Source organism: Malus sylvestris, chromosome 11 (genome assembly GCF_916048215.2).
Source record: "Malus sylvestris chromosome 11, drMalSylv7.2, whole genome shotgun sequence".
NCBI lineage: Eukaryota > Viridiplantae > Streptophyta > Magnoliopsida > Rosales > Rosaceae > Malus > Malus sylvestris.
In genome coordinates, this window is record NC_062270.1 from 5295182 (window position 1) to 5323098 (window position 27917).

Sequence of the window (27917 nt, forward strand, 5' to 3'; positions counted from 1 at the left end):
GTACACCGTATAAAACGTGTGTGGCCAGTTTAATTAATCCGGGTAATATTTAGTACAAATTTGCACCAAATATCTGCATCCGTACTATTTATCCTATTCGGTGTGTTATACGGGCTACCAAACGAGATAGTCATTTTGTTTGAAATCTTAATATCAAATAAAGTTTGCTTGAATAACTGATGTGAAAGTGATTGGACGTTTGATGCGTTAAATAATAGTTCCAAGTGAAGGGACATGTTTAACAATGAGAAACGCAACACATCGGCCATCTTAAAATTACAAAATACTACTTATATTAATTAGTTTCACTCATATCTGCACTTTTTAAAATAAGATATTACTCGTATTTTTAACAGTCGTAACTAAAATACTCAGAAACTTAAAAATAAGAATCCTCAATTTCATTCAGATACATTTATTCACAGACTCGGATCCTCTTCGGATCACAATAACCTAAGCCTAAGAATCAAATAATTTGGAAAGTTAAAATTTGATCCAACGACTATAATTATTATAACTTTTAGAAGTGTTCCCTGTTTGTAGTTATTAGATCAAATTTTAACGATCCAGATCATTTGATCCTTAGGCTTAGGCTATTGGGATTCAGAAATGATCCGAGTTCTTTATTCACAATCCAACTCATTTTCTTTGTATCTTTTTCTCACTCTTTTACTTTCCACTAATGCTTTTCTTTGGAAAAGGATCAAGCGAGGATCCTTAGGAAGGATTCTCGCTGGATCCTTTTCCTAAGGATCCTAATGATCCTTTGATTATGACCGTTCATCGTACATCGTGCGGTTATAAATTATTTCAAAATTTAAAATTTAAAATTAAATATAAATAGTACCTTACTAAAACTAAATATACAATGAACCGTTACAATCACATAATTCCTAGGATTCCTACAGAAAGCATCCGGCGCCGAATCCTTTTTCCTTTTCTTTGTATCTTCTTCTCACTCTTTTACTTTCCACTAATGCTTTTTTTTCCTTAGTCACCAAGAACTGCATCACTTTTGTGTGTCAGTTGCTGTCGATAATTGGTGAGAAGCTAACATAATGGGACCCGTATGAGGAAGTGTGTTGCATACACGTGCTTGTGAACCATATTTCCTACGGTTGACACAATTGCTTTTGACTACTCAGCATTGAATGGTCAACGAAGAATTCTTCTCCTAAGCATTGAATGGTGAATGGTGAATGGTGAATGGAGAATTTTAATCCTAGGGCATTGAATAATGAACAAGAATATCCAAAGGCAAGTAGAATAGTTGTTAATTGAAGATAAAATGAGAAAAAATTAGTTAAGATGATTTAGACACATGAGCTACAAACATACAAATACTCCGATCAAAAGATGCGACAATAAGACAGAGGGTCAGAGCAAAATGACTAGAAGAAGATCTAGAAATACTTGGAAAGAAACTTTTAAGAAAACATATGAAATCCTTGAATGAAAGACTTGGCGCAAAATCAAGCGTGATGTTATTATAGGAATCATACAGTCGACTCTACTTAACGAAGTAAGACTTTTGTTGTTGTTGTTGGCATTGAATGGTAAATGAAGAAATACGGTGTTAGATAGAAGAAAATTTTCAGGATACGCTGAACACGGGACAAAACAACACATATCATTATGCAATTGAAGGGATACATTAAAAATACACTTTCTAACAATTGTATAATAACGTATTATGCCCCGTGTTCCGAATACACTGAATATTCTCTTCTTTAATGATGTGTGAATTGAAGATCAATTGTGACCTGTTGGCCTAAATCATTACTCGCTTTCCACTGACTCCCTTCGAGTGTAAATTATTGTGATAACGTTTGTGGTTGAAATTAATCTCTACTAATTAATAAAACACTTATTATCAACTAAAATTCTATGAAATTACCAATTTAACTTTCTAATTAAAAAAGAACATGAATAAGAAATATGGGGCATAAATCATTTTAAATTTTAAAATTTAAAATTAAATATAAATAGTACCTAATGAAAACAGGTCGTACGATATATGATGAACAGTCACATAATCCCTATGAACTCTAGAAAAAAGATCCTCGCCCGGATCTTTTTCCCTTTTCTTTTATCTTTTTCTCACTCTTTTTACTTTCCACTAATGCATTTGTTTCCATTGTCACCAAGAACTGCATCACTTTTGCATGCCAGCTGCTGTCGATAATCGATGAGAAGCTAACATAATGGGACCCGTATGAGGAAGTGTGTTGCATACACTTGCTTGTGAACCATATTTCCTACCGTTGATGCAATTGCCTTTGACTCCTTGGCATTGAATGGTCAACGAAGAATTCTTCTCCTAAGAATTGAATGGTGAATGGAGAATTTTAGTCCTAGGTTATTGAATAGTGAATGAGAATATCCGAAGACAAGTAGAATGGTCGTAACTAAATATAAAATAAGAGAAAATTAATTAAGATGATTTAGACATATGAATTAAAGATTTACCTATGCTTTGGTCAAAAGATGCGACAATGAGATATAGGGCCAGAGGAAAAGGACTAGAGGAAAATTTAGAAAGACTTGAAAAAAGCCTTTTAAGAAAACATATGAAATCATTGGAGTTAATGAAAGACTTGGCGCAAAACTAAGTGTGGTTGTATTCTACAAATTATACAGTCAATTCTACTTAACGAAATAAAACTTTTGTTGTTGTTGGCATTGAATGGTAAATGAAGAAATATGGTGTTAAATAGAAGAAAATTTTCAGGATACGCAGAATAGAGAATAAAACAACACATATCATCATACAATTGAATGGATACATTAAAAATAAACCTTCCAATAATTATATAATAACGTATTGTGTCGTGTGTTCCGAATACACTAGAAATTCTCTTCTTTAATAACGTGTGAGTTGAAGACCAATTTGTGACCCATCAACTTAAATCATTACCCGCTTTCCACCGTCTCCCCTCTAAGGCAGATTCTCTGCTCTTACACTTTCTGTGTTTTTTGTTTGTGTGATCACGGTTAAGCTACGTTAATATTTTATATTACTACTTATTTTTGTCTTATTATCTTTATAAAAAATATATAAAATATTAACGTGACTTAATCGTGACCATACAAAACAGAAGGGAGGGAAGAGGAAGGGCAGAAAATCTGCCGCCGCTCCCCTCGAGTGTAAATTATTGTGATAACGTTTGTGGCTCAAATTAATTACAAATTAAAATAATCTACGGAACTGCACGACACTCTGACTTTATCTACTTACGGAAGCGAGAGTACAGTTCGCTGCGCTCAATAATCTCGCTCACATTTGCGGGCGATTCCTCACCGCAACGACGCCCTTTTCAGCAAGGAGGTTATGCAGAAGCAGCTGCGGCGGCGGAAGAGACAATGGAGAAGCTAGAATCCGCAGTGAAAAAATCGGAGTTGAAGCAGAGGACTCTGCGCCAGGCGTACGACTGCGTCCACGACCAAGCGAAGTCCCTCATGTTCTTTTCCGGACAGTGGAAGGACCTCGAGGACCACTTGGAGTCCACGCGCCGCTCCGTCGAGGCCCGATTCCGGGAACTCGAGCACCGCGAGGAGGAAGTCCGAGTCCGGGACGAGGATTTGGAAGCCAGAGAGTCGAGTTTCCGCTCGGAGATGGAGGCGAAATCCAACGAGTTGCAAGTGCTTCAGAAGTTGATCGAAGCGAGAAAGGACGAGCTGATCTCGCTCCAATCGGTGATTCAAGAGCACAGCGAAGAGGTTGCTGTTCAGGAGAGGCGGTTGACGGAAGTGGAGGATTTCGTAAGGGAGAAGGAGAGGGAGTGTGAATTCATCGAGGGGCGCATTGGTGAGAGGACGAGAAAATTGAATTGGGTGGAGGCGAAGGAGCGGGAGGCGGCGGAGCGGTTTGAAGAACTGTTGGACAAGTGCAAGGCGGACATTGAGTTGAAAGAGAGGGAGTTGGGAGACATTCTGAGGTCGATCGAGGCGCGAAAGGCGGAGTTTGATTTGAGCGGGGAGGAGCTGGAATCGGCGCAAAGGTTGATTGAGGAATGTGAGAGGGAGTTGAGAGCGAAAGCGGCGGACATTGAGTTGAAAGAGAGGGAGTTGGGAGAGATTCTGAGGTCGATCGAGGCACGAAGGGCGGAGTTTGATTTGAGCGGGGAGGAGCTGGAATCGGCGCGAAGGTCAATTGAGGAATGTGAGAGAGAGTTGAGAGCGAAAGCGGAGGAAATCGAATTGAGGGTAGGAAGGATTAGGGAAATGGATTTGAAAGAGAGTGATTTGGGTTTGCTTGAGAATGCAGTGGAGGAGTGGAGTTGTGAGCTGCAATTGAGAGAGAAAGAGCTCGAAAAATCGAAAGAAGAAGGCGAAAAGTATTTAGATAAAGTCTCCAGGGGACTTCAAGGGAGAGAGATCCAACTGCAAAGGAAGGAGAGCTTACTGCAGAGGAAGGAGAGCCAACTTCAGCAGCAGGCCAGAGAGCTTGCATTGAAACATAAAGAAATGAAGGAAATCGCTGAAGAACACACCAAAACTCTGAAGTCGAAAGAGAGGCAAATTGAAGATCAGGCCAAAGAGATTGAGTTGAAGCAGAAAGAAATTGATTCGTTCAAAAAATCCGCTGAGGAACGTACCCAAAACCTGAAATCGAAAGAGGGACAACTTGAAGACAGAGCCAAAGAGCTTGAGTTGAAGCAGAAGGAATTGGATTCGATCAAAAAAATGGCCGAAGAACAAGCTGAAACCCTGAAATCCAACGAGATGCAACTCGAAGAGCAGGCAAAGGAGCTGGCATTGAAGCACAAGGAATTAGATTCGATTCAAAAATCCGCTGAGGAACACACCGAAAACCTGAAATCAAAAGAGAGGCAACTCGATGACAGGGCCCTAGAGCTTGAATTGAAGCGGAAGGAAATCGATTCAATGAAAAAATCCGCTGAAGAACAAGCTGTAACATTTCAATCTAAAGAGAGGCCACTCGAAGACAAGACAAAAGAGCTTGCATTGAAGCAGATAGAATTGGATTCGATCAAAAAGGCAGCTGAAGACCACACCGAAACCTTGAATTCGAAAGAGAGGGAACTCGATCAACGGAGGAAAGAGCTTGCAGTGCAGCAGAAAGAAGATTCGATCAAAGCAGATCATTCTCCCGCAAGTAACGAATCCAGCATCGATTCGGGTGGCAGAGGTCAGAAACGCAGTACCGCCACTTTTGACTCCGGGTTCCAACCGCAACAACAGCGCAAAAAGAAGTTTCATCGGAAATACGAATCAGCTGTTCCACCGCTAGCTTTCAACCCAGGCTATCCTCCGCCATCTGAATCCGCTATTGCACATTATCGAGAGCGAATTTACACCCCAGTAGGCTATCCATCTCGGCATTACAAAAATGGTGGACACCTCCTACACGCCATCCATACTTTTGGTCCTGATCCGGGAATACATTACCGGCCGCATCCATACTTTCCCGGCCCTCCTCCTACACGCCGTCGCAGATATGTTCGTCCGACTTTGTTGTAAATGCTCTTGACCTAGTTTTACTAGTTTTGAAATATGACTTTTAACTTTTATGTATAAAAAATAAAAACCTTGATTTTGGAGAGATTGTTATTTCTTATGTGCAATCGAAGATATATTATGCAACTGAAGGGATCGACCCAATGAACTTAAAGAAAGCATCTTATCTCCACCGTTAGAAATCTAACGGTGGAGATAAGATGTTTTTTTGGTTGAGTTTGGCGCATGGTTTGATTGAGTCATGTGTACTTACAAAGTATTTGAGATACAATGGATTAAACAAAAAAATCCGAACCACCAGAACAATACATCATTTTTACTTAGGAAGTTTTTTAGGTAATTTATAAAACGTTGGCTTATGCCTTACATCTCAATTTCTCTTTCTAGCTATCTTTCCAAACTACCTTCCCATGTTCCGTAGGACATGTTACTTTAAAATAATAGGTTTTTAACCAAAATGGTACCTAAGATTAATATAACTTTTTACTTTGATCTTGGATGTTTAAAATCGATAGAAGTAGACTATCGATAGAAGTAGACTACGAGATTGTCCATCGTCAATCATTTTGTTCTTTCCATAAAAATCTCCATTAGTTAAGTGTATTTTTGTCAAATCATCCCCTCCACTTGTAATTGTAGAATGATCAAAATAATTGACGGTGGACAATTTCAGTAATCACTTTTATTGATTTTAAATCTCAATGATCAAAATGAAACTCAAAAAACATTTCGGCTAAAAAGCCAAATAAGTATTTAAATCCTTGAAAACATGAGTTACTTCTTTTTTTCCTTTAGGGCACGTAATTTACACAAGAGAGCTATTATTCATAATTTAATCTGGTTTATTGATTAATTTTTATTATCTCATTATCTTTTTAATCCTATTTCCTTTATTTTTCCTAGATGCTGTGGGAGTGCCACTTTCCTTTGTTTTCTCTTAATCCTCTTTCCTTAAGGAAAACAGTGTCTATTTAATCAAATACGTGAACTTGCTTTAACCATTTAGCACAACTACATTACTCTCTCTTCTCGTCCTCTTGTTTCTAGGGTTTTTAGCAGACGATCCCTCGCCGCCACGATGTCGTATTCGCTTAGTGTTTATGCAGCAGAGACGATGGAGAAGAAGATGGAGTGTGCTTTGAAAGAATCAGAGTTGAAGCAGAGTCGTTTGAGCAAGGCGTACGGTTGCCTTCGCGCCCAAGCAACCTCCCTCGCCATGTTTTCGGTACAGTGGAAGGAACTCGAGGACCACTTAGTGTCCACCCGACAGTCCATCGAGGTCAGATTCCGGGAGCTCAAGAACCGCGAGGAGGAAGTCGGAATCCGCAACGAGCAGTTGGAAATCGAAGAGTCGAAGCTCAATTCACAGATGGAGTCAAAGTCCAAGGAATTAAGCGTGCTTGAGGAATTGATTGCAGAGAGTAGGAACCGCTTGCGCTCGCTTGAATCATTGATCAAAGATCACAACGGCGAGGTTGTTGTTAAGGAGGAGAGATTGGAGGAAGTTGAGAATTCTGTGAGGGAGAAGGAGAGGGAATTGAATGAGATTCTGGGGTCGATTGAAGCGAGTACGGAGGAGTTTGATTTGAGAGAAGAGGAATTGAATTTGGTGCTAAGGTTGATCGACGAATGTGGCAAAGAGTTGGAAGTCAAAGAGGAGAAGCTTAGTTTGATTAAGCAATCATTAGTAGAGTGTTCGAATGAACTCGAATCGAGAGAAGCGTTGATTAGGGAAGTAGATTTGAAGGAGAGAGAGGTTTGCTTACGTGAGAAGGCACTGGAGGAGTGGTCATGTAAGCTTGAACTGAAAGTGAGGGAGCTTGAATTGAAAGAGAAGCAAATCGAAGAATCGAAACAAGAAGGCGAAAAGTATTTGGATGCAGTCTCCAGTGAACTTCAAGGGAAAGAGAGCCAACTGCAAAGGAAAGAAAGTTTACTGCAGAGGAAAGAGAGCCAACTTCAGCAGCAGGCCAGAGAGCTTGCATTGAAGCAGGACTTTATCAAGAAAATCGATGAAGAACATGCTGAAACCTTGAAGTCGAAAGAGAGGCAAATAGAAGATCAGGCCAAAGAAATTGAGTTAAAGCATAAAGAAATTGATTCGATGAAGAAATGCGCTGAAGAACATACCGAAAACCTCAAATCAAAAGACAGGCAACTTGAAGATCAGGCCAAAGAAATTGAGTTGAAGCACAAAGAAATTGATTCAATAAAAAAGTCCGCTGAAGAACAAACTCTAAACCTGAAATCAAAAGAGAGGCAACTTGAAGAGCAGATGAAAGAGCTTGCATTGAAGCAGAAACAAATTGATTCGATCAAAAAATCCGCTGAAGAACATACCCAAAACCTGAACACGAAGGAGAGGCAACTTGAAGATAAGGCCAAAGAGCTTGCGTTGAAGCAGAAAGAAATTGATTCGATAAAAAAATACGCTGAAGAACATACCCAAAACCTGAACAAGAAGGAGAGGCAACTTGAAGATCAGATCAAAGAGATTGCGTTGAAGCAGAAAGAAATTGATTCGATAAAAAAATCAGCTGAAGAACATACCCAAAACCTGAACACGAAAGAGAGGCAACTTGAAGAGCAGGCCAAAGAACTTGTAATGAAGCAGAAATCAATTGATTCAATAAAAAAAGGCGCTGAAGAACAGACCCAAATCCTGACATCGATAGAGAGGCAACTTGATCACCGGGCGAAAGAGCTTGCAATGAAGGAGAAAGAATTGGAACATACTAATCAATCCATCATCGATAGGGATGGTACAGGTGTGAAGCGTAGTACCGACACTTTTGACCCCAGCCGGTATCAACAGCAACAACAGCACAAAAGCAAGTATCCTCGGACATGTGAATCAGCTGCTACACCTTTTCCAGTGCCAAACTTCACCCCAGTCTATCCGCGGCCAAACCCGTTATCTTGGCAGTATGAAAATTATGGACACTACGGGCACTCTGGTGCAGCTGCCAACAACTGTGAGTTTGATGATAGTTTTGGTCACAGTTTTGGTGGCAGTTACCGTGCCATACCGAATCCTGGAGTACGTTGCCCATTGACATAGTTTCGGTGCAAGTTTTGGTGAGATTCTTACGTACAACTGGGGATTATATATATCACGTTGTAGTAGTCGAGTTAGCATCCGATATGTTATCGTCTGAGCAATGATTGTACCTTAAGTGTGACACTGAAACACACGAACTGTGTACACGATTATATTTAGATCCAGAAGGCATTTGATAAGGCTTCAATCCCTTGAAACAATTTTTAAGTGATTTTATCCTTCAAATTAATAAAACTCAACAAAACCAAGATTGATCAAAGTATATACTCATCTTAAACTTAGCCAAAAAACTCAAACGCGATCGCGCTTGATGATTTGGCGGAGGCTTTTGGCCAATCAAGTCTCAGAGTTCTTAAGTGTCTTAGGAGGTGAAAACTGCAAAGCTTGGATCTCGCCCAAGAAGATGGTGGACACCATGCAAATCTCATTGCAGAAAATCAACGTACTATGCTAGCTCTTAATTTGTAGTTTTAATTCCTGGGGTTTTTGGTGGAAGCAACAGTGAAATCAAATTTGAGATGATATGTGAATTGGCGGGGAGGGAGGATGAGTTGTGAGGACGATGGCATCAACCGGTTTTATTTCGTGGAATTTCCAGGAGGAATCGAAAGAGGAGCCAAATTCGATTTAACCCTATTTTGACGTCAGCACATTATTGTAATAACCTTACACGCCAGCACATTTAATCTTATTTTGACGGAATAGACAGAACACCGTTAAAGTGGAGCAAAAATCGTTTTCCAAGGTGTAAAATGTGATGTTTTTGTTTCAGAGGGATAAGTGGGATTAAGTTCGAGTTCCAGAGGCATTGCAAAGAATAAGCCCAAAGATTATGTCAATTCTGCTTTTGTTTGGTTGGTTAATTAATAGAGAGATCAGTGCAAAGAAAACAAGAATTGCACAGATGTGTGAAGCAACACAAAGTTAAAGGATTACAAACACAAATCCCTGAAGAACCAAAAGTTTGGAAGCCACTAGTTTGAGAGAAATCCCAAAACGTTATTCGTTTATATATTGAAATTATGAGATTACATAGATAGCCAAAGGGCTTATAAAGATACGAACACAACTCGAGAAAAACTCGGAGGCCTAGGAAAACTAAAAACGACATAATCTGGACGGTAATGAAAAAGTCCGTTTTTTATTACATAATTTGAAATGTTGTTTTTGAAGCCTAAATTGTCTTGGATGACTAAAATCCATCATCGTTATGCATAATAAACCAAAGGTCTTCGTCCTCCTCTCTAAAGGCCCATAGATGTACCTTCTCACCTTCAACAAATCTCTCCTTTTTCACAATTTGTTTCCAACCATATGTTAAACTAAATCCATGAGTTTCCAGCTGGCGTAGGGTTAATCTTTCTTGCACAAGATAAGGCCCCATGAAAAGTACTTCAAGTTTCTCGGTAATGTCTACACCACATAAGTATTCAGTTGTCGGGAGCGGCGCTAGAGGCAGAAAATCTTCGCTTATATTGTCTGCAGAAAATGTCAACTCACCGATGTACCTCCACTGTTGAGGACGCATCCCACACCCATTTAGTGCGTTGAGCATAGCTTGAGGAACTTGGCCATCTTCTAAGTTCTGAGAAAAAAGAGACGTCTTTTGTGAAATCGAGTGTAGGATGTATTTCTCCTCTACCATTGCCTTCATTTATAGTAAACTATGAGGAGAGAGAAACTTGTTTCCCAATTAATGCAATGTCTGAGAAGAAAGAATCACTAGAATAAAGAGTAATCTTAAATCTAAATTATCTAAGATTTACACAATCCTACATATGCTAAATATTAATTAAAAAAAAATTCCTATTCCTTCCAACCTAACTTTCTTCTCACAGTAAGTTTGCAATCCTAAGTCAAAAGATAAACTCGTATTATTTATTTTTGAAAATATCAAACCTTCCTAATTACAGCACACGTATATAATATAAGTACTCAAACTTTCCTAATTACATCAAACACACCAAGGAAGATAGTAATGGGAATGAAATCAAGACTTCGATTTGAACTAGGGCAAAAAGGGATTGCAATTGTTTGCTTGTGCATCAAGTAAAAACGGGGGCAATTACCTTTACAATCGTTTACTTATCTTGAGTGTCTCTACACCTTTTCCAGTGCCAACTTCACCCCCGTCTATCCGCGGCCAAACCCGTCATCTTGGCAGTATGAAAATTATGGACACTACGGGCACTCTGGTACAGCTGCCAACAAGTGTGAGTTTGGTGATAGTTTTGGTCACAGTTTTGGTGGCAGTTACCGTGCCATACCGATTCCTGGAGTACATTGCCCATTGACATAGTTTCGGTGCAAGTTTAGGTGAGATTCTTACGTACGACTGGGGATTATATATATCACGTTGTGGTAGTCGAGTTAGCATCCGATATGTTATCGTCTGAGCAAATGATTGTACATTAAGTGTGACACTGAAACACACGAACTGTGTACAGGACTATATATAGATCCAGAAGGCATTTGATAAGGCTTCAATCCCTTGAAACAATTTTTAAGTGATTTTATCCTTCAAATTAATAAAACTCAACAAAACCAAGATTGATCAAAGTAAATACTCATCTTAAACTTAGCCAAAAAACTCAAACGCGATCGCACTTGATGATTTGGCGGAGGCTTTTGGCCAATCAAGTCTCAGAGTTCTTAAGTGTCTTAGGAGGTGAAAACTGCAAAGCTTGGATCTCGCCCAAGAAGATGGTGGACACCATGCAAATCTCATTGCAGAAAATCAACGTACTATGCTAGCTCTTAATTTGTAGTTTTAATTCCTGGGGTTTTTGGTGGAAGTAACAGCGAAATCAAATTTGAGATGATATGTGAATTGGCGGGGAGGGAGGATGAGTTGTGAGGACGATGGCATCAACCGGTTTTATTTCGTGGAATTTCCAGGAGGAATCGAAAGAGGAGCAAAATTCGATCTAACCCTATTTTGACGTCAGCACATTATTGTAATAACCTTACACGCCAGCACATTTAATCTTATTTTGACGGAATAGACAGAACACCGTTAAGGTGGAGCAAAAATCGTTTTCCAAGGTGTAAAATGTGATGTTTTTGTTTCAGAGAGAGAAGTGGGATTAAGTTCGAGTTCCAGAGGCATTGCAAAGAATAAGCCCAAAGATTATGTCAATTCTGCTTTTGTTTGGTTGGTTAATTAATAGAGAGATCAGTGCAAAGAAAACAAGAATTACACAGATGTGTGAAGCAACAGGAAGTTAAGGGATTACAAACGCAAATCCCTGAAGAACCAAAAGTCTGGATGCCACTGGTTTGAGAGAAATCTCAAAGCGTTATTCGTTTAAAGATTGTAATGATGAGATTACATAGATAGCCAAAGGGCTTATAAAGATACTAACACAACTCTAGAAAAACTCAGGCCTTAGAAAACTAAAAACGACATAATCCGGATGCTAATGAAAATGCCCGATTTTTATTACATAATTTGAAATGTTGTTTTTGAAGCCTAAACTACTTGGATGACTAAAATCCATCATACTTTATGCATAATAAACCGAAGGTCATCGTCCTCCTCTCTAAAAGCCCATAGATGTACCTTCCCACCTTGAACAAATCTCTCCCTTCTCACAATTTTACTCTTGCTTTGCAAATACACAATTTTCACAACTCGAACCCATCACAAAGGAGCAACTTTATGTTACAAAAAGGCTCGCCCTCTATTAACACAATTACGCAAGGTTAAATATTAATTACAATTCAAAAATGTCCAAAATCTTTAACTAATTAGATACGAAGTTCAGAAAATATACACGTGGTAGTCCAGCTCACAAACTCAGAAAGAAGTTCTTGACTAAATTTGCCCCCAAAAAAAGTTTTGAATTAAAACTCATATTTGACCCAATGGTTGTGCAAGTTGGGGTAAATTTAGAACCTAAAATCTGAGTTTTACTCGAATGGTTAGAACAGGTCTAAAACTGGAAAAAATTTAGGACCCAAACGTTTAAACAACTTATTACGCAAGTATCAGCATAGCATAGGCAGGAAGTTGATTAAAAATGGTTCAATACACATCTCATTCCAGCACAAAACATAACAAGATTCAAGCCAGTATAGCAACTTAAATAATCCATAATGCACGGCCCCAAAACGAAAGAAAATAGAACCCCGTAAACATAAGCTGATTTAAGTAAAACTGCTTAACTGATTCAACTAAGTACCATTCTAAAACTACAGGAACAACAATCTATAGTCGACGCCATATTGTTTAAGCCGTAGCAGCTGTTTGGGCCGCTTGTCGCTTCTTTGCCTCTTCAATGATGCTTAGCTTGATGCCCTTGCCCTTGGGAAGAGAAACCCAAGGCTTGGTACCCTTGCCGATGGTGAACACATTGCCAAGACGGGTTGCAAACTCATGGCCGAGGGCATCCTGCACGTGGATGGTCTCAAAGCTTCCCTTATGCTTCTCCCTGTTCTTAATGACTCCAACACGTCCCCTGTTCCTTCCGCCAGTCACCATGACAACGTTACCAACATCAAACTTAATGAAGTCGGTGATCTTGCTGGTCTCTAAGTCCAGCTTAATAGTGTCATTGGCCTTGATCAGCGGGTCAGGGTAGCGAATGGTTCGGCCATCAAAAGTGTTAAGATAGGGGATGCCCTTCTGCCCAAACTGCACCGACCGAACCTTGCAGAGCTTGAACTGCCCATGGAATTTATAATACCAAGTCAAATAGGAAACTATCTAGCCAACAAAACTGAACTAGATATATTTCAGAGAGCACTCCTAACCACTGACATGTCAATATTGAAAAAGGACAAACAGAGACTTAAAGAAACTTGATTCCAAGAAAAAAGATTAAACCGAAATGTACAAAATAAAAATAGTGTAGCAGGTCCTAATCTTTCAATTTGTAGAATTAGCTAACTGAAACACTGATCCACCTGATCAACCCAATTGCGGCAATATGTTCTACCATTCGAAACAAAAGTTAAATCTGAACAGATAATCCAGTTAAACTAACCTAGCAACATAAACGGTCAAACAAACTTCCTTTCCCGTTAAACTTTAGATCTTTTCTGTTGCATGTAAGATGTAAACTTGAACATTCATTTCGTCAAGAACACATATTAACAACTAAGCTAACAATAATCCCAGTGCACAATGGCTATAATACACATTAGTTAAACGAAATGTACACATTTCTACAAAACTAGCACCAACCTTTGCCTCCTCATCTCTAATGGAGTGAAGCCTAAACCGACCCTTTGTGTCAAAAAGCAGACGAAAATTCTCGTTTGTTTTCGGGATTGAAACAACATCTGAAGACAAATAAAACAACTTTAAGCACACTTCTAAGCATCACAGATACATAGCAGAAAATCATTCTGCAAAATAAAAAAATGGAACTAAAAATGGTGAAATTGTTGAGAACATACCCATGAAGCCAGAAGGGTAAGTCTTGTCGGTCCTGACCTTTCCATCAACCAAAATATGGCGCTGCATGAGAATCGAAACAACCTCACGGTATGTGAGTGCATACTTCAACCTGTTCCTCAGGATAAGAACCAGGGGAAGGCACTCCCTGGATTTGTGGGGCCCAGATGAGGGCTTGGGGGCCTAAACAAACACATTCGAAACAAAACTTCCATTAAACCCAAATTAAAATCAGACCAAAATTGAAGATTTAATGTAAAAATTCATCATTTTTTCACTTGGAGTCCCAAGCAAACACATTTGAAACCAAATTTTACATTAACCCCAAATCAAACTGAAGCAAAAATTGTATATTTACCGGGAAAATTCTTCATTTTTCATTCGGGAGCCTTAAAAAACACATTTAGTGATAAAATTTAAATTAAACCCATATCACAATGGAGGACAAGATTGAAGCTTTAATGAAAATTTCTTCAATTTTTTAATTAGGGGAAGAGGTGTTAGTACTTACAAAAGCACCACCAAGCTTGTCGAGCATCCAATGCTTTGGGGCATTGAGCCTCTTCAAATGCTTCTTCAGTCCTCTGGCCTGCAAAACGCAACATAAACCAACAGTTAACACACACAGCAGAGATCTCTAGAGAGAGAGAGAGAGAGAGGTACCATGTCTGCAGAGTGAGATGCAGAAACCCTAGGCGAGGAGGAGGAGGAGGAGACAGAGGAACGAAAAGGCGTTGAGAGGGTAAGAAATATTTATATGGGCGAGTGAATAAGAGTGGGGTTTTAGGGTTGGGAGATGTGGAGAGCGAGATTCACTGTGGCCGAGTTCACAATAGGCGGGGACTTTGAGCGGATCAGATTGGTTGCGGATGTGGGACCCATTGAGTTTAGCAACTCATTTGTTTTCTTTCCTTTCTGGGACATGGAAGCAAGAGCCACCGTCGGATTACTCCACAACCAAAGAAATAAAAGATCATGACCGTCGGCGAACCCAAAACCCCACCCTTTTTAAGCGATTCAAAAATTTCACTCTCCCCGAGACTCTAGTCAACCGAGTATTTTATGGCCTGCCATTGGTTCGGGTGCCGATACAAGCCTCACCTCAATGGCCTCGAATCCGGAGAACGAATCTACGGCCTCGAGAGAGGTCTAGGAGCCTCCGATTGAGCCCATTCGGCTGCCGACGGTGGAGGAGATGCGCGGTCAAGACATTTGGAACAACTGCGCCGTCCGAAGCGTCGTTAGTGGAGTTATGGGTATGGCTGAAGTTCTTTCATTTTGCTTAATTTTTGGATTCTCTCACATGGGTTATTATTATTATTTTTCCTCTCTCTGTTTGGTTGCCGAGCAAATGTGGGAAAAAGTTAAGTCTTTTTTTTAAGTGTTGGTTTTTTTTTTCCCTTTATTTCTGTTTGGTTGCTGAGAAAACTTTGGAAAGTTACTGTCTTTTTATTTGTGTGTGGTCTCAGAATTGTATTTTTGTGGGTTTCAGAATGTGCAGAAGATTGGTGTATTAGTTGTGATAGATATAGTCTAAATTTCGTTACTTTAAAGTAAGTATTGGGGTTTGCTCTATATAGCGAACTCTACCAGAAGGTTACATTGTTGTTTACATTGATTTTGGCCCGGAAAAGCACTTGAATTGCTTCCCGAGTGCTTCCCAGAAGAGCTTTTAAGTCTTAAGAGTTTTTCCTTGTACTTTTGTATAGAACTTAACACTAAACGGATGTTGATTGTTCATTCTTTAAGCTTTGGGAATTTCATAGGTGGTGGGCTTGGGTTGATGGTGGGTTTGCTTCTCGGAGCGTTAGACACCCCCATAATGCAAGACGAAATGACTGGTAAACAAGAATTCATTTACCAAGCAAAGTCAATGGGCCGGAGGAGTTGGAGTTCTGCAAAAGCATTTGCAGTTATGGGATTGCTTTTCTCAGCTGCCGAGTGTGTTGTTGAACAGGTATTCTGGATATGTCAAAATTCATGATCGTAAATTTTATGTGATCGATGAGGTTTAATTTCTTTGCTATAGGGACTAATTCTGGATTATTGTTTTCAGGCACGAGCTAAACATGACACAACAAATAGTTGTTGCTGGATGTGCAACTGGAGGTGCACTGTCAGCCAAAGGTAACCAACTTTCTCCAGCAGTTATCATTTTTTTTTTCATTGATATACAAGGCTTTAAACCAACTATATAATGCGTATTGTCAACTTCGCATTCAGGCACATCACCATAGGATTCTATTTAGACCATAGTGTTCTCTTTCCACTCCTTCGGAAAGTGGAATTGAAAAGTCCGTATTTTTGTAAATAGTGTTTCGAAAAAAAATCTCGCTTGAGCTTCTGTTTTGAACTGATTTTATTGAGTGTAGGGGTGGGGTAGACATGTAATATGCTCTTTTAACTTAACTGAATAATGGAGTTATTAAAAATTTAACACCTTCAAACGTAAGTTTATGAAACTAGTACCACTGGATACATCAAGTATCTGGCTGAAGAAGCGTAAGGGGTTAGTGCTTTGCAGAAACTACTTGGCTTTTTTCTGTTGTCCAAGGATTGATTTTGAATCAAGGAGTTCATTAATTAGCCATCATGTTTATTTATAAGGAATTTTAGTAGTTAGGCAATGTTAACCATTATAGGTTGATTCTTTGTTGTATTTATTAATGCAGCACGATAACTTCAAATATTAAGAGGTTGCATATTCCTTTATAATTAATCTGGTACCGTAGTTAAAATCAGAGCTTTAACACTTTAACTGAATTCAGCCAAGATTCTGGTTTTATTTCTCACACGATGTCAAAACAGGAATCTAGACTCCTTGACTCTACTTGTGTAGTATGTTGGTAATTACCATTGACGGAACACTCCTTTGCCCTAGCCTTGACTCGGGTATAGAGGGTAGTCATCGAGTAAGCCTTGACTCGGATATAGAGGGTAGTCATTGAGTAAGCCTCACTAAAAGATATGTGATATAACATGGGTGAAAGAATTAGTAAACCGGACAAGTATCGGCCTTGTTGGTGTTATTCTCATCATAGTTCTGCTATCTGCATAATTTGTTTTCGTGCATGTAAAGATTAGACTCTTACACCTCCTTATGTCGTCCTGTTGTAGCTGGTCCTCAAGCAGCCTGCATTGGTTGTGCCGGCTTTGCTGCATTTTCGGTGCTGATAGAGAAGTTTTTGGATAGACATGATTGAGTTTAGCGCGTTGCCCGTGCTGCCCCAGTTTTGCAGGCACAAAAAGTATGACAATTCAGTAGAAGAGCCCTGCGGTGATACAAATGTGTTTGCTTAGGTTCAACTGCAGCCCTTGTTATGATTATTTATCCCAAATTTATGAAGGGTTGTTCTAGCGAACATACAAATCCTATGATTTTGTATTATGCTTTCTCTTGAACACAGTTGAGATTTTTATAGTTTGAATACGCACGGCTGCGGGGTTTATAACTCCATAAGAATCTACCCCGTAGTTTTAGCATTCAGATTTTGAGAAAAGGTTTACATTCTAAAGACTGGATGGACATTCAGTTCGCTCCCAAAGTTTACGTTATTCCTTGCCCTCCACAGACAGTAAACTGCAGCATCAAGGCAAAATCTTTTTGGTAATAAGTCACCGTATTCCTATCTTGGGAAATAAAAAAGCAAACAGGTAAAACGGGGCTGTCCGATAATATTAACGACTTCAATCAAAACCAGAAAATCAATAAGATTTCAATTAAAGAACATTAGTATCTAGAGACTGAATATAATTTTTTCCAAAAAAAAAAATAATTGCCTAAGAGAACAGCGGCATGAATGCCAAATACTGTTTCACCGTGACATATATGCTTGCTTCTGTTGTCGAGGATTGATTCGTAAGCCATCGTGTTTGTTTATATGAGATTCTGAGAAGACGGTTTACGTTCTAAAAAAAATTAGTTTGCTTGCCGACACGGCCACTATAGATTCACCCCTCGAACTTGTTATTCCTTTCGTCCAAGGAGAGTAAACGGCAGCATCAAGGCAAATCTTTTTGGTAATATGAGCAAAGAATCTTGCATTGTAGAAAGCAAACGGGAAAACAAAGGTGTCCACCGTCTGTATAAACTAGCAAAGAAGACAAGCAATAGCACAGCCATCCTGCATTAATTTCCTCTTCTTATACACTTCCCTACGCGGCCAACTTCCTCTTTTTCTCCACTCTCAACCGATTTTTATCATCTTCTTCTCCACTCTCAACCAATTTCTAAGTTTCTAACCCTCAAAATGGCCGATGCAATTGTTTCCCCGCTACTAGAAAAGTTGGCTTCAACAACTTATCAATACGTAGCGGGCGAGGTGAAACTCGTTCTGAACGTTAAGAAAGAAGTTGAAGACTTCGCCTGGAATCTCCAAGCTATTGAATCTGTGCTTAAGGATGCAGAGCGAAGGCAAATGAAGGAGGCTAACGTGCAAAACTGGCTGGACAACTTGAAGGAAATATCGTACCTGATGGTGGACGTGCTGGATGAGTGGCACACTGACATCCTGAGACAAGAAGTTGAGAAACAAGATAGAGAAGGTGCAGATCATCTTGCTCCTCTGAGGAAGGTAAGTTTCTCTATTTTCGCTCGTTGCTTTTGTCTTGGCCAAGTCGGGAAGGTTATTGTTCGTCGTGAAATTGCTCTCAAGATAAAGGATCTAAATGTGAGGTTAGCTGAGATTTATAAGCAAAGAAACATGTATAGTTTTGAACTCACTGAAAAAGTCATCCAAAAACAGCAAACTTCGTCTTTTGTCGATATGTCTGAGATATTTGGTCGAGAAAAGGAAAAAGATAGTTTGATAATGAAGTTGGTGAGTGATAGTAGTGAAGAAGGGAAGGGGCTCCTCATCATCCCTATTGTAGGGATGGGAGGCATGGGAAAGACAACTTTGGCTCAGTTAGCCTATAATGATGCCAAAGTTAAAGCTCATTTTCCAAAGAGAATATGGGTTTGTGTGTCGGAGCCTTTCGATGAGATAAGGATTGCCAAAGAGATTAGTGGTGATGCCTCCTCAAGTTCAACTGGGTTGGATCATGTCTTAGAATCTATGTCTGAATCCACTAAGGGGGTAAAGTTTCTTCTTGTGTTGGATGATGTGTGGACCGAGGATCGCAAAAAGTGGGATCAATTAAAGATTCCATTGATGCAAAATGGGGCTGAGGGCAGTAGAATACTAGTAACCACCAGGAAGCAAAATGTTGCTAGTATGATGAGAGCAACCTCTCACATGATCAATCTTGCAGAGTTGAGCGAACAAAATTGTTTGTCAATCTTTAATCATATGACATTTTCTGGTAGAGAAGTAGACGAGTTTGAGGTGTTTGGAGATATCAGTAGGGCAATTGTAAAAAAGTGCAAGGGTTTGCCACTTGTTGCAAAGACTCTAGGTAGTATGATGCGGGATAAGAAAACAAGGAATGAATGGTTGGACGTTCTGAATAGTAGAATATGGGATTGGGAAGAAGTGGAGCAAGAAGTTTTCCAGCCATTGTTTCTAAGTTATTATGATTTGGCGCCAAGAAATAGATGTTGCCTTTTATATTGTGCTATTTTCCCAAAAGATTATGAGTTTAGTAGGGATGAGTTGATTAATCTTTGGATGGCACAAGATTATCTTAATTCCAAAGAGAATAAAGATAAAAAAAAAATTGGTCATGCTGTTTTTGATAATTTAGCTGCACGGTCTTTTTTTCAAGACTTTAAGAAAGACTTTGACACTGATGCAATAATAAGTTGCAAAATGCATGACATTGTACATGATTTTGTGCAATTTATCACCAAGAAGGAATGTTTGATTACGGAGTCTGAGGGTGCAAATGAAAAAATAGATATATTGGGCAGTAAGGTTCACCATTTGACCTTAACGTCTATAGCTAATGGTCAAGCTTTACTTTCTGTCACTTCTGGCAATTGCAAAAATCTACGCACGCTTGTAATAACTCACTCAATGGTTGATACGGTATACGGTAGATTTATTTCAAAATTGAAAAGTCTTAGGACGATAAAGTTGTGTTTGTCTTATCCGTACATCAAAGAACTCCCAGAAGAGATTGGTGAATTGGTACATTTGAGACATATTGATTTGTCTGAGAGTAAAAATTTGTGGAAATTATCAGACACCATTTGTGGTTTATACAATCTGTATACCTTGGACCTGCGGGGATGCTATGTACTTAAAAAATTGCCTGATAACATGGGAAAGTTGATTAGCTTAAAACATCTTTACGTTGGGAGGTGCAGCTCATTGGAGTACTTGCCAAAAGGGATAGGGAGATTAACAAGTTTGCAGACACTAGACGTCTGTCCTCTGTTTTCTGTCGACAACGACGAAGCATTTCAAGTTGGGGATTTGGGAAACTTGAACCAGCTCCAGGGCAGTCTCAGTATAAGAATTTTGGGGAAGGTGAAAGATGGGAGTGAAGCACAATTGAGGGGCAACAAGCAACTTTTTCGTCTCGACCTTGATTTTGGAAAAGTGGTCTACGAGGCTGGAGACTGCAGTGAACGAATAATGACTGTCTTTCGACCGCACGATGATCTGGAATCTTTAAGGATTGATTGGAATTACAACGATGTGTATTTTGGCTCGACCTTCCCGAATTGGCTGAGGTCTTTAAACAAGTTGCGATTCCTTGATCTGTCGAAGAATGAGGGTTGTCAAGTTTTGCCTGCTCTTGGGAAATTGCCCTTCCTTGAAAAACTCTCCGTAGGGGGGATGTTGCGTGTAAAAAAGGTTGGTGGCGAGTTTTTGGGAGTAGGAGACGATGATCAAACATCCTCTTCATTCAAATCATCCTCACCAATATTATTCCCAAAATTGAAGCGGCTCCAATTTTGGGGACTTGAGTCTTGGAAGGACTGGGAAGGCGTGAAAGGGTGGAACGTGAATTCTGGAATTACAATCATGCCATGTCTTTCTTCCTTAGAAATATATCATTGCTCTAGGTTAGAAACACTGCCAGACTTCCTATGGAAAACACCACTGCAGAATCTTAGCATTTATTCGTGTTCGCAACTTGCCGCACGTTGCAAAGAAGGACGGTGGCCCAAGATTTTTGAAATCCCAAACGTTGAGTATTATGGCCGTTAATTGTTTTCGGCCCAATTCAACAATCAGCTGAAGTAACTGAAGAGCACTCGACGGCTGAAAAGGAAAGGGAGACTGCATGGAGGATGTCGAAGCAGGGTGAGGTCGTATGCGTTACCGGTGGAAGCGGCTGCATTGGATCCTGGCTCCTCCGTCTCCTCCTCCACCGTGATTACACCGTCCACGCCACCGTCAAGGATCTCGGTAACTTTCCCCCTGCTTTTCACTTTATCTACACAACTGCCACAATGCCATTCATTTCATTCCAATTCCATTCGCTTTCACTCTAAATTGAATAAGCGCCGTCATTTTCTGTGTTGCAGAGGACGAGGGCGAGACGAAGCATCTAGAAGCGTTAGTAGAGGGAGCAGAGTCGCGCCTCCGTCTCTTCCAGATCGACCTCCTCGACTACAACTCCATACTCGCCGCCGTCAGTGGCTGCTCCGGCGTCTTCCACCTCGCCTCTCCCTGCATCGTCGATCAAGTCCACGACCCCGAGGTTCGCGCCAGTACACATTATCAAATTCCTTCTAATTTTGATTATATTTGATTAATTATGCGTCATTTTGAAAACGTGGTCATTTTTTTGTTTAATCTGCAGAAGGAGCTTCTGGACCCGGCGATCAAAGGAACGCTCAATGTTCTGACGGCGGCGAAGCGCGCTGGGGTCAGCCGTGTGGTGCTGACGTCATCCATCTCCGCCATCACTCCCAGCCCAAGCTGGCCGTCTGATAAGGTCAAGGGCGAGGATTGCTGGACAGACATTGACTACTGCAAGCAGAAGGGAGTGAGTTACTCCAATGCCTAATTGTGTTTTGAAAAACCGCGGTTTATTGTCTGTTTAATGTCCGCATTCTATTTTCTTATTGAAAGTTTGTAACTTTCGGTGCGAGTTTCCCCTGTTTGTATTGAATTTTTCATCTTTGATTATTAAGTCTTCGTTTTTAACTAATTGAAGTTTTCACAAATGGGGACCTGTAATGCTGATTGTGTTTGGTGTTTGGCTAGGTGTGGAATCCATTACCGAAAACGCTGGCAGAGAAAGCAGCGTGGGAATTTGCCAAGGAGAGGGGGCTGGATGTGGTTGTGGTGAATCCAGGCACGGTGATGGGCCCTGTTATCTCGGCCAGGTTCAATGCTAGCATGTTGATGCTCGTTCGCCTTCTTGAGGGTACTTTTCTCTGCAAATTTGTATTAGAATATCCTCTGGGACTGCACCTAGAAGTAGATTGTTGACTTTATCCAATTCCATTTCATATATTATGTTGCTGAAAGCCTAAAACTAAGGTAACCAATGAGGCTGTGGTTGGTTGATGAACTAGAAATTAGATGCATATGTGTGATCATAAAGGAACTCTTCTACATCTGTTTTTCTAGCACACGTTTCTTTAAGTTCTAAGCAATCTCGATAAAGTTTGTTTGGGTTCCTCTCTTTTGGAGAGGACTGAGAAAAAGGAAGAGGCCCTAGAAACAACATGTATAAAGTAAGATTTGAGATGTTCAATCTTTGCTGCAGGCTGCACTGAAACTTATGAGGACTTCCTTGTGGGATCCGTTCATTTTAAAGATGTAGCTCTCGCACACATTTTAGTGTATGAGAACAAAATCATCAACCGGTAGGCACTTATGTGCTGGAGCTATATCACATTATGGTGCCTTTGTGCTAAAGGTTGCTGAACTTTTCCCTGAGTACAAGGTTCCCAGGTAAATTTTGGTCTGCAAAATGCATTTGCAAATGAAATGGTGTGCATATCTTATGTTTTCGCTGTTTGGTTTCCTGATAAGTGAATGTCTCATCTCTTGGCAGAAGCGCAACTTAAAAATATTGTATGTCTTGATTTTGAACCGAGGTTTCTTAGATACACTGAACTCTTCTACAGCTGGAGGATGATGATTTTTTCTTTCTTTTTTTCCTCCCATCACGTGTTTGATATTTGAGACCAAATTAGCGAATTGAAATCTGATTTTTCCTATAAAAGAGTGTTCATGCGGGTATAGATGTGCATACGTCATCTTTCTTTGGTCTATAAAAGAGTGCATATGCTCGTATCAACTTTACCCGGGACACACAAAAGAAGTACTTTGATCCTATTAGACGGGGGAGGGTGAAGAAGCTAGGACAGAAGGGTAGAGTTCAAGAGAGCAAAATGCGTTTAGGAACGTGGAATATAGGAACCTTAACGGGAAAATCTATGGAAGTAGTGGAAGTTATGGTGAGGAGAAGGATAAGTATTATGTGCCTACAAGAAACTAAGTGGGTTGGTAGTAAGGCAAAGGATCTAGAAAACTCAGGGTTTAAACTTTGGTATTCGGGCACAAATAGAACGAGAAACGGTGTTGGCATCATCGTGGACAAGACCTTGGTACAAGATGTTGTAGATGTCAAGAGGGTAGGAGATAGAATCATGGCAATCAAGATTGTAATAGGACAAGAACTTATCAATGTGATTAGTGCGTACGCACCTCAAGTAGGGTTGGATACGAGTTCGAAGGAGAAATTTTGGGAAGATCTTGGAGACTTGGTGCAAGGAATTGCTCAGACGGAGAAGTTATTTATAGGAGGAGATTTAAATGGACACGTGGGCAGGGAGACAGGCAACTATGAAGGTTTTCATGGTGGCCATGGTTTTGGGGAGAGAAACGAGGATGGGGAAGCTATCTTGGATTTTGCAATGGCATATGATCTCTTCTTAGCCAACACCTTCTTTAAGAAGAGAGAAGAACATGTGATCACCTACAAGAGTGGGTCGTCAAAAACACAAATAGATTTTCTTCTAATGAGGAAAGGGGATCGTATAACTTGTAAGGATTGTAAAGTTATACCAGGAGAGAGCGTGGCTAATCAACATCGCTTGTTGGTGATGGATGTACATATCAAAAGAGTAAGACAAAAGAACAAGACTTGGAAGTGCCCAAGGACTAGATGGTGGAATCTAAAAGAAGAAAAACAAGTCATTTTCAAAGAGAAGGTAATCACCCAATGTGTGTGGGATAGAGAGGGGAAAGCTAGCCAAATGTGGGATTCCATGGCTAGTTGTATCCGAAAAGTAGCAAAAGAGGTATTAGGAGAGTCCAAGGGCTTGACCCCACACCAAAAGGAATCTTGGTGGTGGAATGAGGAGGTACAAACAAAGGTGAATGCTAAGAAGGAATGTTGTAAAGCCTTATACAAGGAGAGGACCAATGAAAATGGTGAAAGGTATAGAAAAGCAAAGCAAGAGGCGAAGAAAGCTGTCAGAGAAGCTAAGTTAGCGGCTTACGACGATATGTATAAACGACTAGATACCAAAGAAGGAGAGTTGGATATCTATAAACTATCTAGAGCAAGGGAAAAGAAGACAAGGGACCTAAACCAAGTGAGGTGCATCAAGGATGAGGATGGAAATGTTCTTGCTACAGAGAACGCGGTTAAAGACAGATGGAGAGGTTATTTTCATAATCTTTTCAATGAAGGAAATGAAATGAGTGCTTCTTTAGGGGAGTTGAGTAACTCAGAAGAGTGTAGAAACTACTCTTTTTATCGTCGAATCCGGAAGGAAGAAGTGGTTGTAGCTTTGAAGAAGATGAAGCATAAAAAAGCAATAGGCCCAGACAATATACCAATCGAAGTGTGGAAACTTTTGGGAGAGACAGGTATAACATGGCTCACTGACCTTTTCAATAGGATTTTGAAAACGAAGAAGATGCCAAATGAGTGGCGAACGAGCACTTTGGTGCCTATCTACAAGAATAAGAGCGACGTACAAAATTGCATGAACTATATGGGTATTAAGCTAATGAGTCATACAATGAAGCTCTGGGAGAGAGTCATTGAGCATAGATTGAGGCAAGAGACACGGGTTTCGAACAACCAATTCGGGTTCATGCCAGGGCGCTCAACCATGGAGGCAATCTATCTCTTACGAAGATTGATGGAAAGATATAGAGATGGGAAAAAAGATTTACACATGGTCTTTATAGATTTGGAAAAAGCGTATGATAGGGTCCCAAGAGACATTCTTTGGAGGATTTTAGAGAAGAAAGGAGTACAAGTAGCATATATCCAAGCTATAAAGGATATGTATGAAGGAGCAAAGACTGCCGTAAGAACTCATGAATGACAAACCGAAAGCTTTCCCATAACTGTAGGATTACATTAAGGTTCATCCTTAAGTCCTTACCTTTTTGCGTTGGTAATGGATGAGTTAACAGGACATATTCAAGATGATATTCCTTGGTGTATGCTTTTCGCAGACGATATAGTGTTGATAGATGAAACTCAGGAAGAGGTAAATGCAAAGCTTAACCTTTGGAGAGAAGTGTTGGAATCTAAAGGTCTTCGCCTAAGCCGATCAAAGACAGAATATATGGAGTGCAAGTTCAGTGCAAATGGAGGCCAAAACGAGTTAGGGGTGAGGATCGGAGATCAAGAAATACCAAAGAGCGACCGTTTTCGTTACCTAGGATCTATCTTGCAAAAGAACGGAGAATTAGATGGAGATCTCAACCATAGAATACAAGCTGGATGGATGAAGTGGAAGAGTGCATCCGGCGTGTTGTGTGACCGCCGTATGCCACTGAAGCTCAAGGGAAAATTTTATAGGACGACAATAAGGCCAGCGATGCTGTATGGCACAGAATGTTGGGCGGTGAAACATCAACACGTACACAAAATGGGTGTAGCGGAGATGAGGATGCTTCGTTGGATGTGTGGGCACACGAGAAAGGATAAGATTAGGAATGAGGATATCCGGGGTAAAGTAGGAGTAGCCGAAATTGAAGGAAATATGAGAGAAAATCGGTTACGGTGGTTTGGACATGTGCAAAGAAGGCCTACTGACGCTCCGATTAGAAGATGCGACTATGGGACAGAGGTTCAGGGCTGAAGGGGTAGAGGAAGACCTAGGAAAACTTTGGAAGAGACTCTAAGAAAAGACTTAGAGTACTTGGATCTAACGAAGGACATGACACAGGATCGAGCACAATGGCGTTCTAAGATTCATATAGCCGATCCCACTCAGTGACTTGGATTTTCCAAGTCTCCAACCGAGAAGTTTTCCTCACTCGGGAATTTAAGGGAACACTACCCCAACCTACATGCTCCACTCAGAAAGCTTCAACATACAAGCTTCAACAAAAGAAAATTCAAAGAACTTAGCGAAGAAGGCTTTGGTGTATTTAACACAATACGTTGAAATGAAGGAAAGCTTATTTATTGATATCCCCGATAAGCTACAAATATGTACATATACATGAGTCAAAATAAACACACAAGAGGGAGCCTTCACAAAGGTTGCTTAGGAGAAGTCTCAGCAGTCGGTAGAGCCCCAGAAAGAGAAGGCACCGGAGGGGGATCATTTGGAGCCTCAGTACTGGACAGAACCCTAGAAGGAGGAGGCATCAGAGGTTGATCATTCGGAGCTTCATTACGCGGTACAACCCCAGAAGACGAAGGCAATAAATGCCTTTGGAACAAGCCCACAAATCTCTGATGATCAAGTAAAACCTGACCATCAGTTTCCTTCATCTGGTCAAGCTTCCTCTTCATGTTTGTAGCATAGTCATGTGCGAGCCGGTGCAACTGTTTATTCTCATGCTTGAGCCCTCTAATCTCCTGTTTGAGACTCATCACTTCAGCCGCCAATGATTCAACTTGGCGGGTTCGAGCAAATAGGCGTTGGGCCATATTAGACACAGAACCTGCACACTGAACATTGAGAGCCAGCGAATCCTTAACAGCTAACTCATCAGACCGTTTGGAAAGTAGTCTGTTATCTTTGGGAGTGAGAAGGTTCCTGGCCACCACCGCAACGGTCATATCATTCTTCATCACGGAATCCCCAACGGTAAGAGGACCAGTAGGGGAGACGAAGGATGGGCGCCATATGTTGTCTGGAGAAGGCGGGGCTGCCTCTTCAACAAGGTTCAAGTCAAAACGACGGTCGGAGGGGCCAGACATTTTCAAAGGTGTTGAAGAGAGAAGAGGTCGGACAAATCAAGATCTTAGAAGTGCAAGAATGAAGCTTCTACTGGTGGAGATTCAAGTGTGCTTTGGAACTTAATGCCAGCCCCTATAAAAATCTGCACTCGACGGAGCTTCAGAAATCGAAGAGGCGCCTGCTCAGAAATCGAAGAGGCGTTTGCTTTCTCAAAAGCTGGGCTGCTTAGAGATCACGAGGGTTGATCTCAGAAATCGAATAGGTGTTTGCTTTCTCAAAAGTTGGACTGCTCAAAGACCACGAAGGCCGATCTCAGAAATCGAAGAGGCGTTTGCTTTCTCAAAAGCTGGGCTCCCCAGAGACCACGAGGGCCGATCTCAGAAATCGAAGAGGCACCTACTTTTCTAGCCTTGTCAGCACCTGTCACACGCACACTCAGCTTTGCAGAAATTATGGGCATTCTGTCGAAGACTTCTGGGGAAGTAGAAAGCGCATGAATCTTACTGTTCAATCACTCACTTCCCACACGCAACAATAGCTCATGGGTACCACATATAACTTTGCCAAAGTTCTCTGCCAAAGTTGAGCACGTGAAGCTTGCAGCTCCCACTACATCGCTCTGACCAAGAAGGGTAAACGAATAGCAAAAAAACAGCACTAACAAAGTTTAGACCCATAAATTTTGAAGGTCTAGCTACCATATTATTACCCACAAGGGTAAATGAACAGTACCACTGCTGGATAATTGGAAAGTCCCTGTGTGTCAACCTCTGTGCTTCGTGGCAAGGTAGACTAGCAAACATGCCCAACCTTTACTCACATTCGAGAAAACACTCCCAATAAGATTGCTTGCTCCAAAATCGAAGAGGCACCGTCCTCTGAATCTCGAGAGCCATACTCCCAACATGACTACTTTCTTAAAAATCGAAGAGAGGGTAAAGGAACAGTACCATTGCTGG

General features: G+C 40.6%; 5 protein-coding genes and 1 pseudogene across 8 annotated transcripts; 5 read left to right on the forward strand and 1 right to left on the reverse strand.

Moving 5' to 3' along the window:
- Positions 1-3189: 3189 nt before the first annotated feature.
- LOC126591083 (uncharacterized) lies at positions 3190-5607 on the forward strand. Of its 2 annotated transcripts, XM_050256649.1 has the most exons (2): positions 3190-3938; positions 4086-5607. In XM_050256649.1, the coding sequence occupies exons 1-2, from the start codon at positions 3364-3366 to the stop codon at positions 5482-5484; spliced, it is 1974 nt and encodes a 657-aa protein (XP_050112606.1). In that variant the 5' UTR covers positions 3190-3363; the 3' UTR covers positions 5485-5607. The 2 variants fall into 2 exon arrangements, with proteins under 2 accessions (XP_050112606.1, XP_050112605.1); XM_050256648.1 differs by having other exon boundaries at positions 3193-5607.
- Positions 5608-6395: 788 nt separating this feature from the next.
- LOC126590811 (nuclear matrix constituent protein 1-like) lies at positions 6396-8721 on the forward strand. The gene has a single exon (XM_050256319.1). It carries the CDS (start codon positions 6560-6562, stop codon positions 8540-8542), a length of 1983 nt encoding a protein of 660 aa, XP_050112276.1. The 5' UTR covers positions 6396-6559; the 3' UTR covers positions 8543-8721.
- A 3833-nt stretch (positions 8722-12554) lies between these two features.
- On the reverse strand, positions 12555-14757 carry LOC126589666 (40S ribosomal protein S4-3-like). Its single transcript, XM_050255036.1, has 5 exons — positions 14607-14757; positions 14455-14532; positions 13946-14126; positions 13731-13828; positions 12555-13208 (listed from the first exon to the last, which is right to left on the reverse strand). Exons 1-5 carry the CDS (start codon positions 14607-14609, stop codon positions 12774-12776), a joined length of 795 nt encoding a protein of 264 aa, XP_050110993.1. The 5' UTR covers positions 14610-14757; the 3' UTR covers positions 12555-12773.
- Positions 14758-14943: 186 nt separating this feature from the next.
- LOC126589656 (putative disease resistance protein RGA4) lies at positions 14944-21043 on the forward strand. 3 transcript variants are annotated; one of them, XM_050255023.1, is made up of 4 exons: positions 14944-15199; positions 15693-15900; positions 16000-16070; positions 17061-21043. In XM_050255023.1, the coding sequence occupies exon 4, from the start codon at positions 18194-18196 to the stop codon at positions 21041-21043; it is 2850 nt and encodes a 949-aa protein (XP_050110980.1). In that variant the 5' UTR covers positions 14944-15199; positions 15693-15900; positions 16000-16070; positions 17061-18193. The 3 variants fall into 3 exon arrangements, with proteins under 3 accessions (XP_050110980.1, XP_050110981.1, XP_050110979.1); XM_050255024.1 differs by having other exon boundaries at positions 15710-15900; positions 17076-21043; XM_050255022.1 differs by having other exon boundaries at positions 14947-15199; positions 15710-15900.
- Positions 15139-17146, forward strand: LOC126589328 (mitochondrial import inner membrane translocase subunit TIM22-4-like). The gene is made up of 4 exons (XM_050254593.1): positions 15139-15199; positions 15710-15900; positions 16000-16070; positions 17023-17146. Exons 1-4 carry the CDS (start codon positions 15139-15141, stop codon positions 17144-17146), a joined length of 447 nt encoding a protein of 148 aa, XP_050110550.1.
- The window catches only part of LOC126589663 (cinnamoyl-CoA reductase 1-like), a 44659-nt pseudogene continuing 37739 nt past the window's right edge, over positions 20998-27917 (forward strand).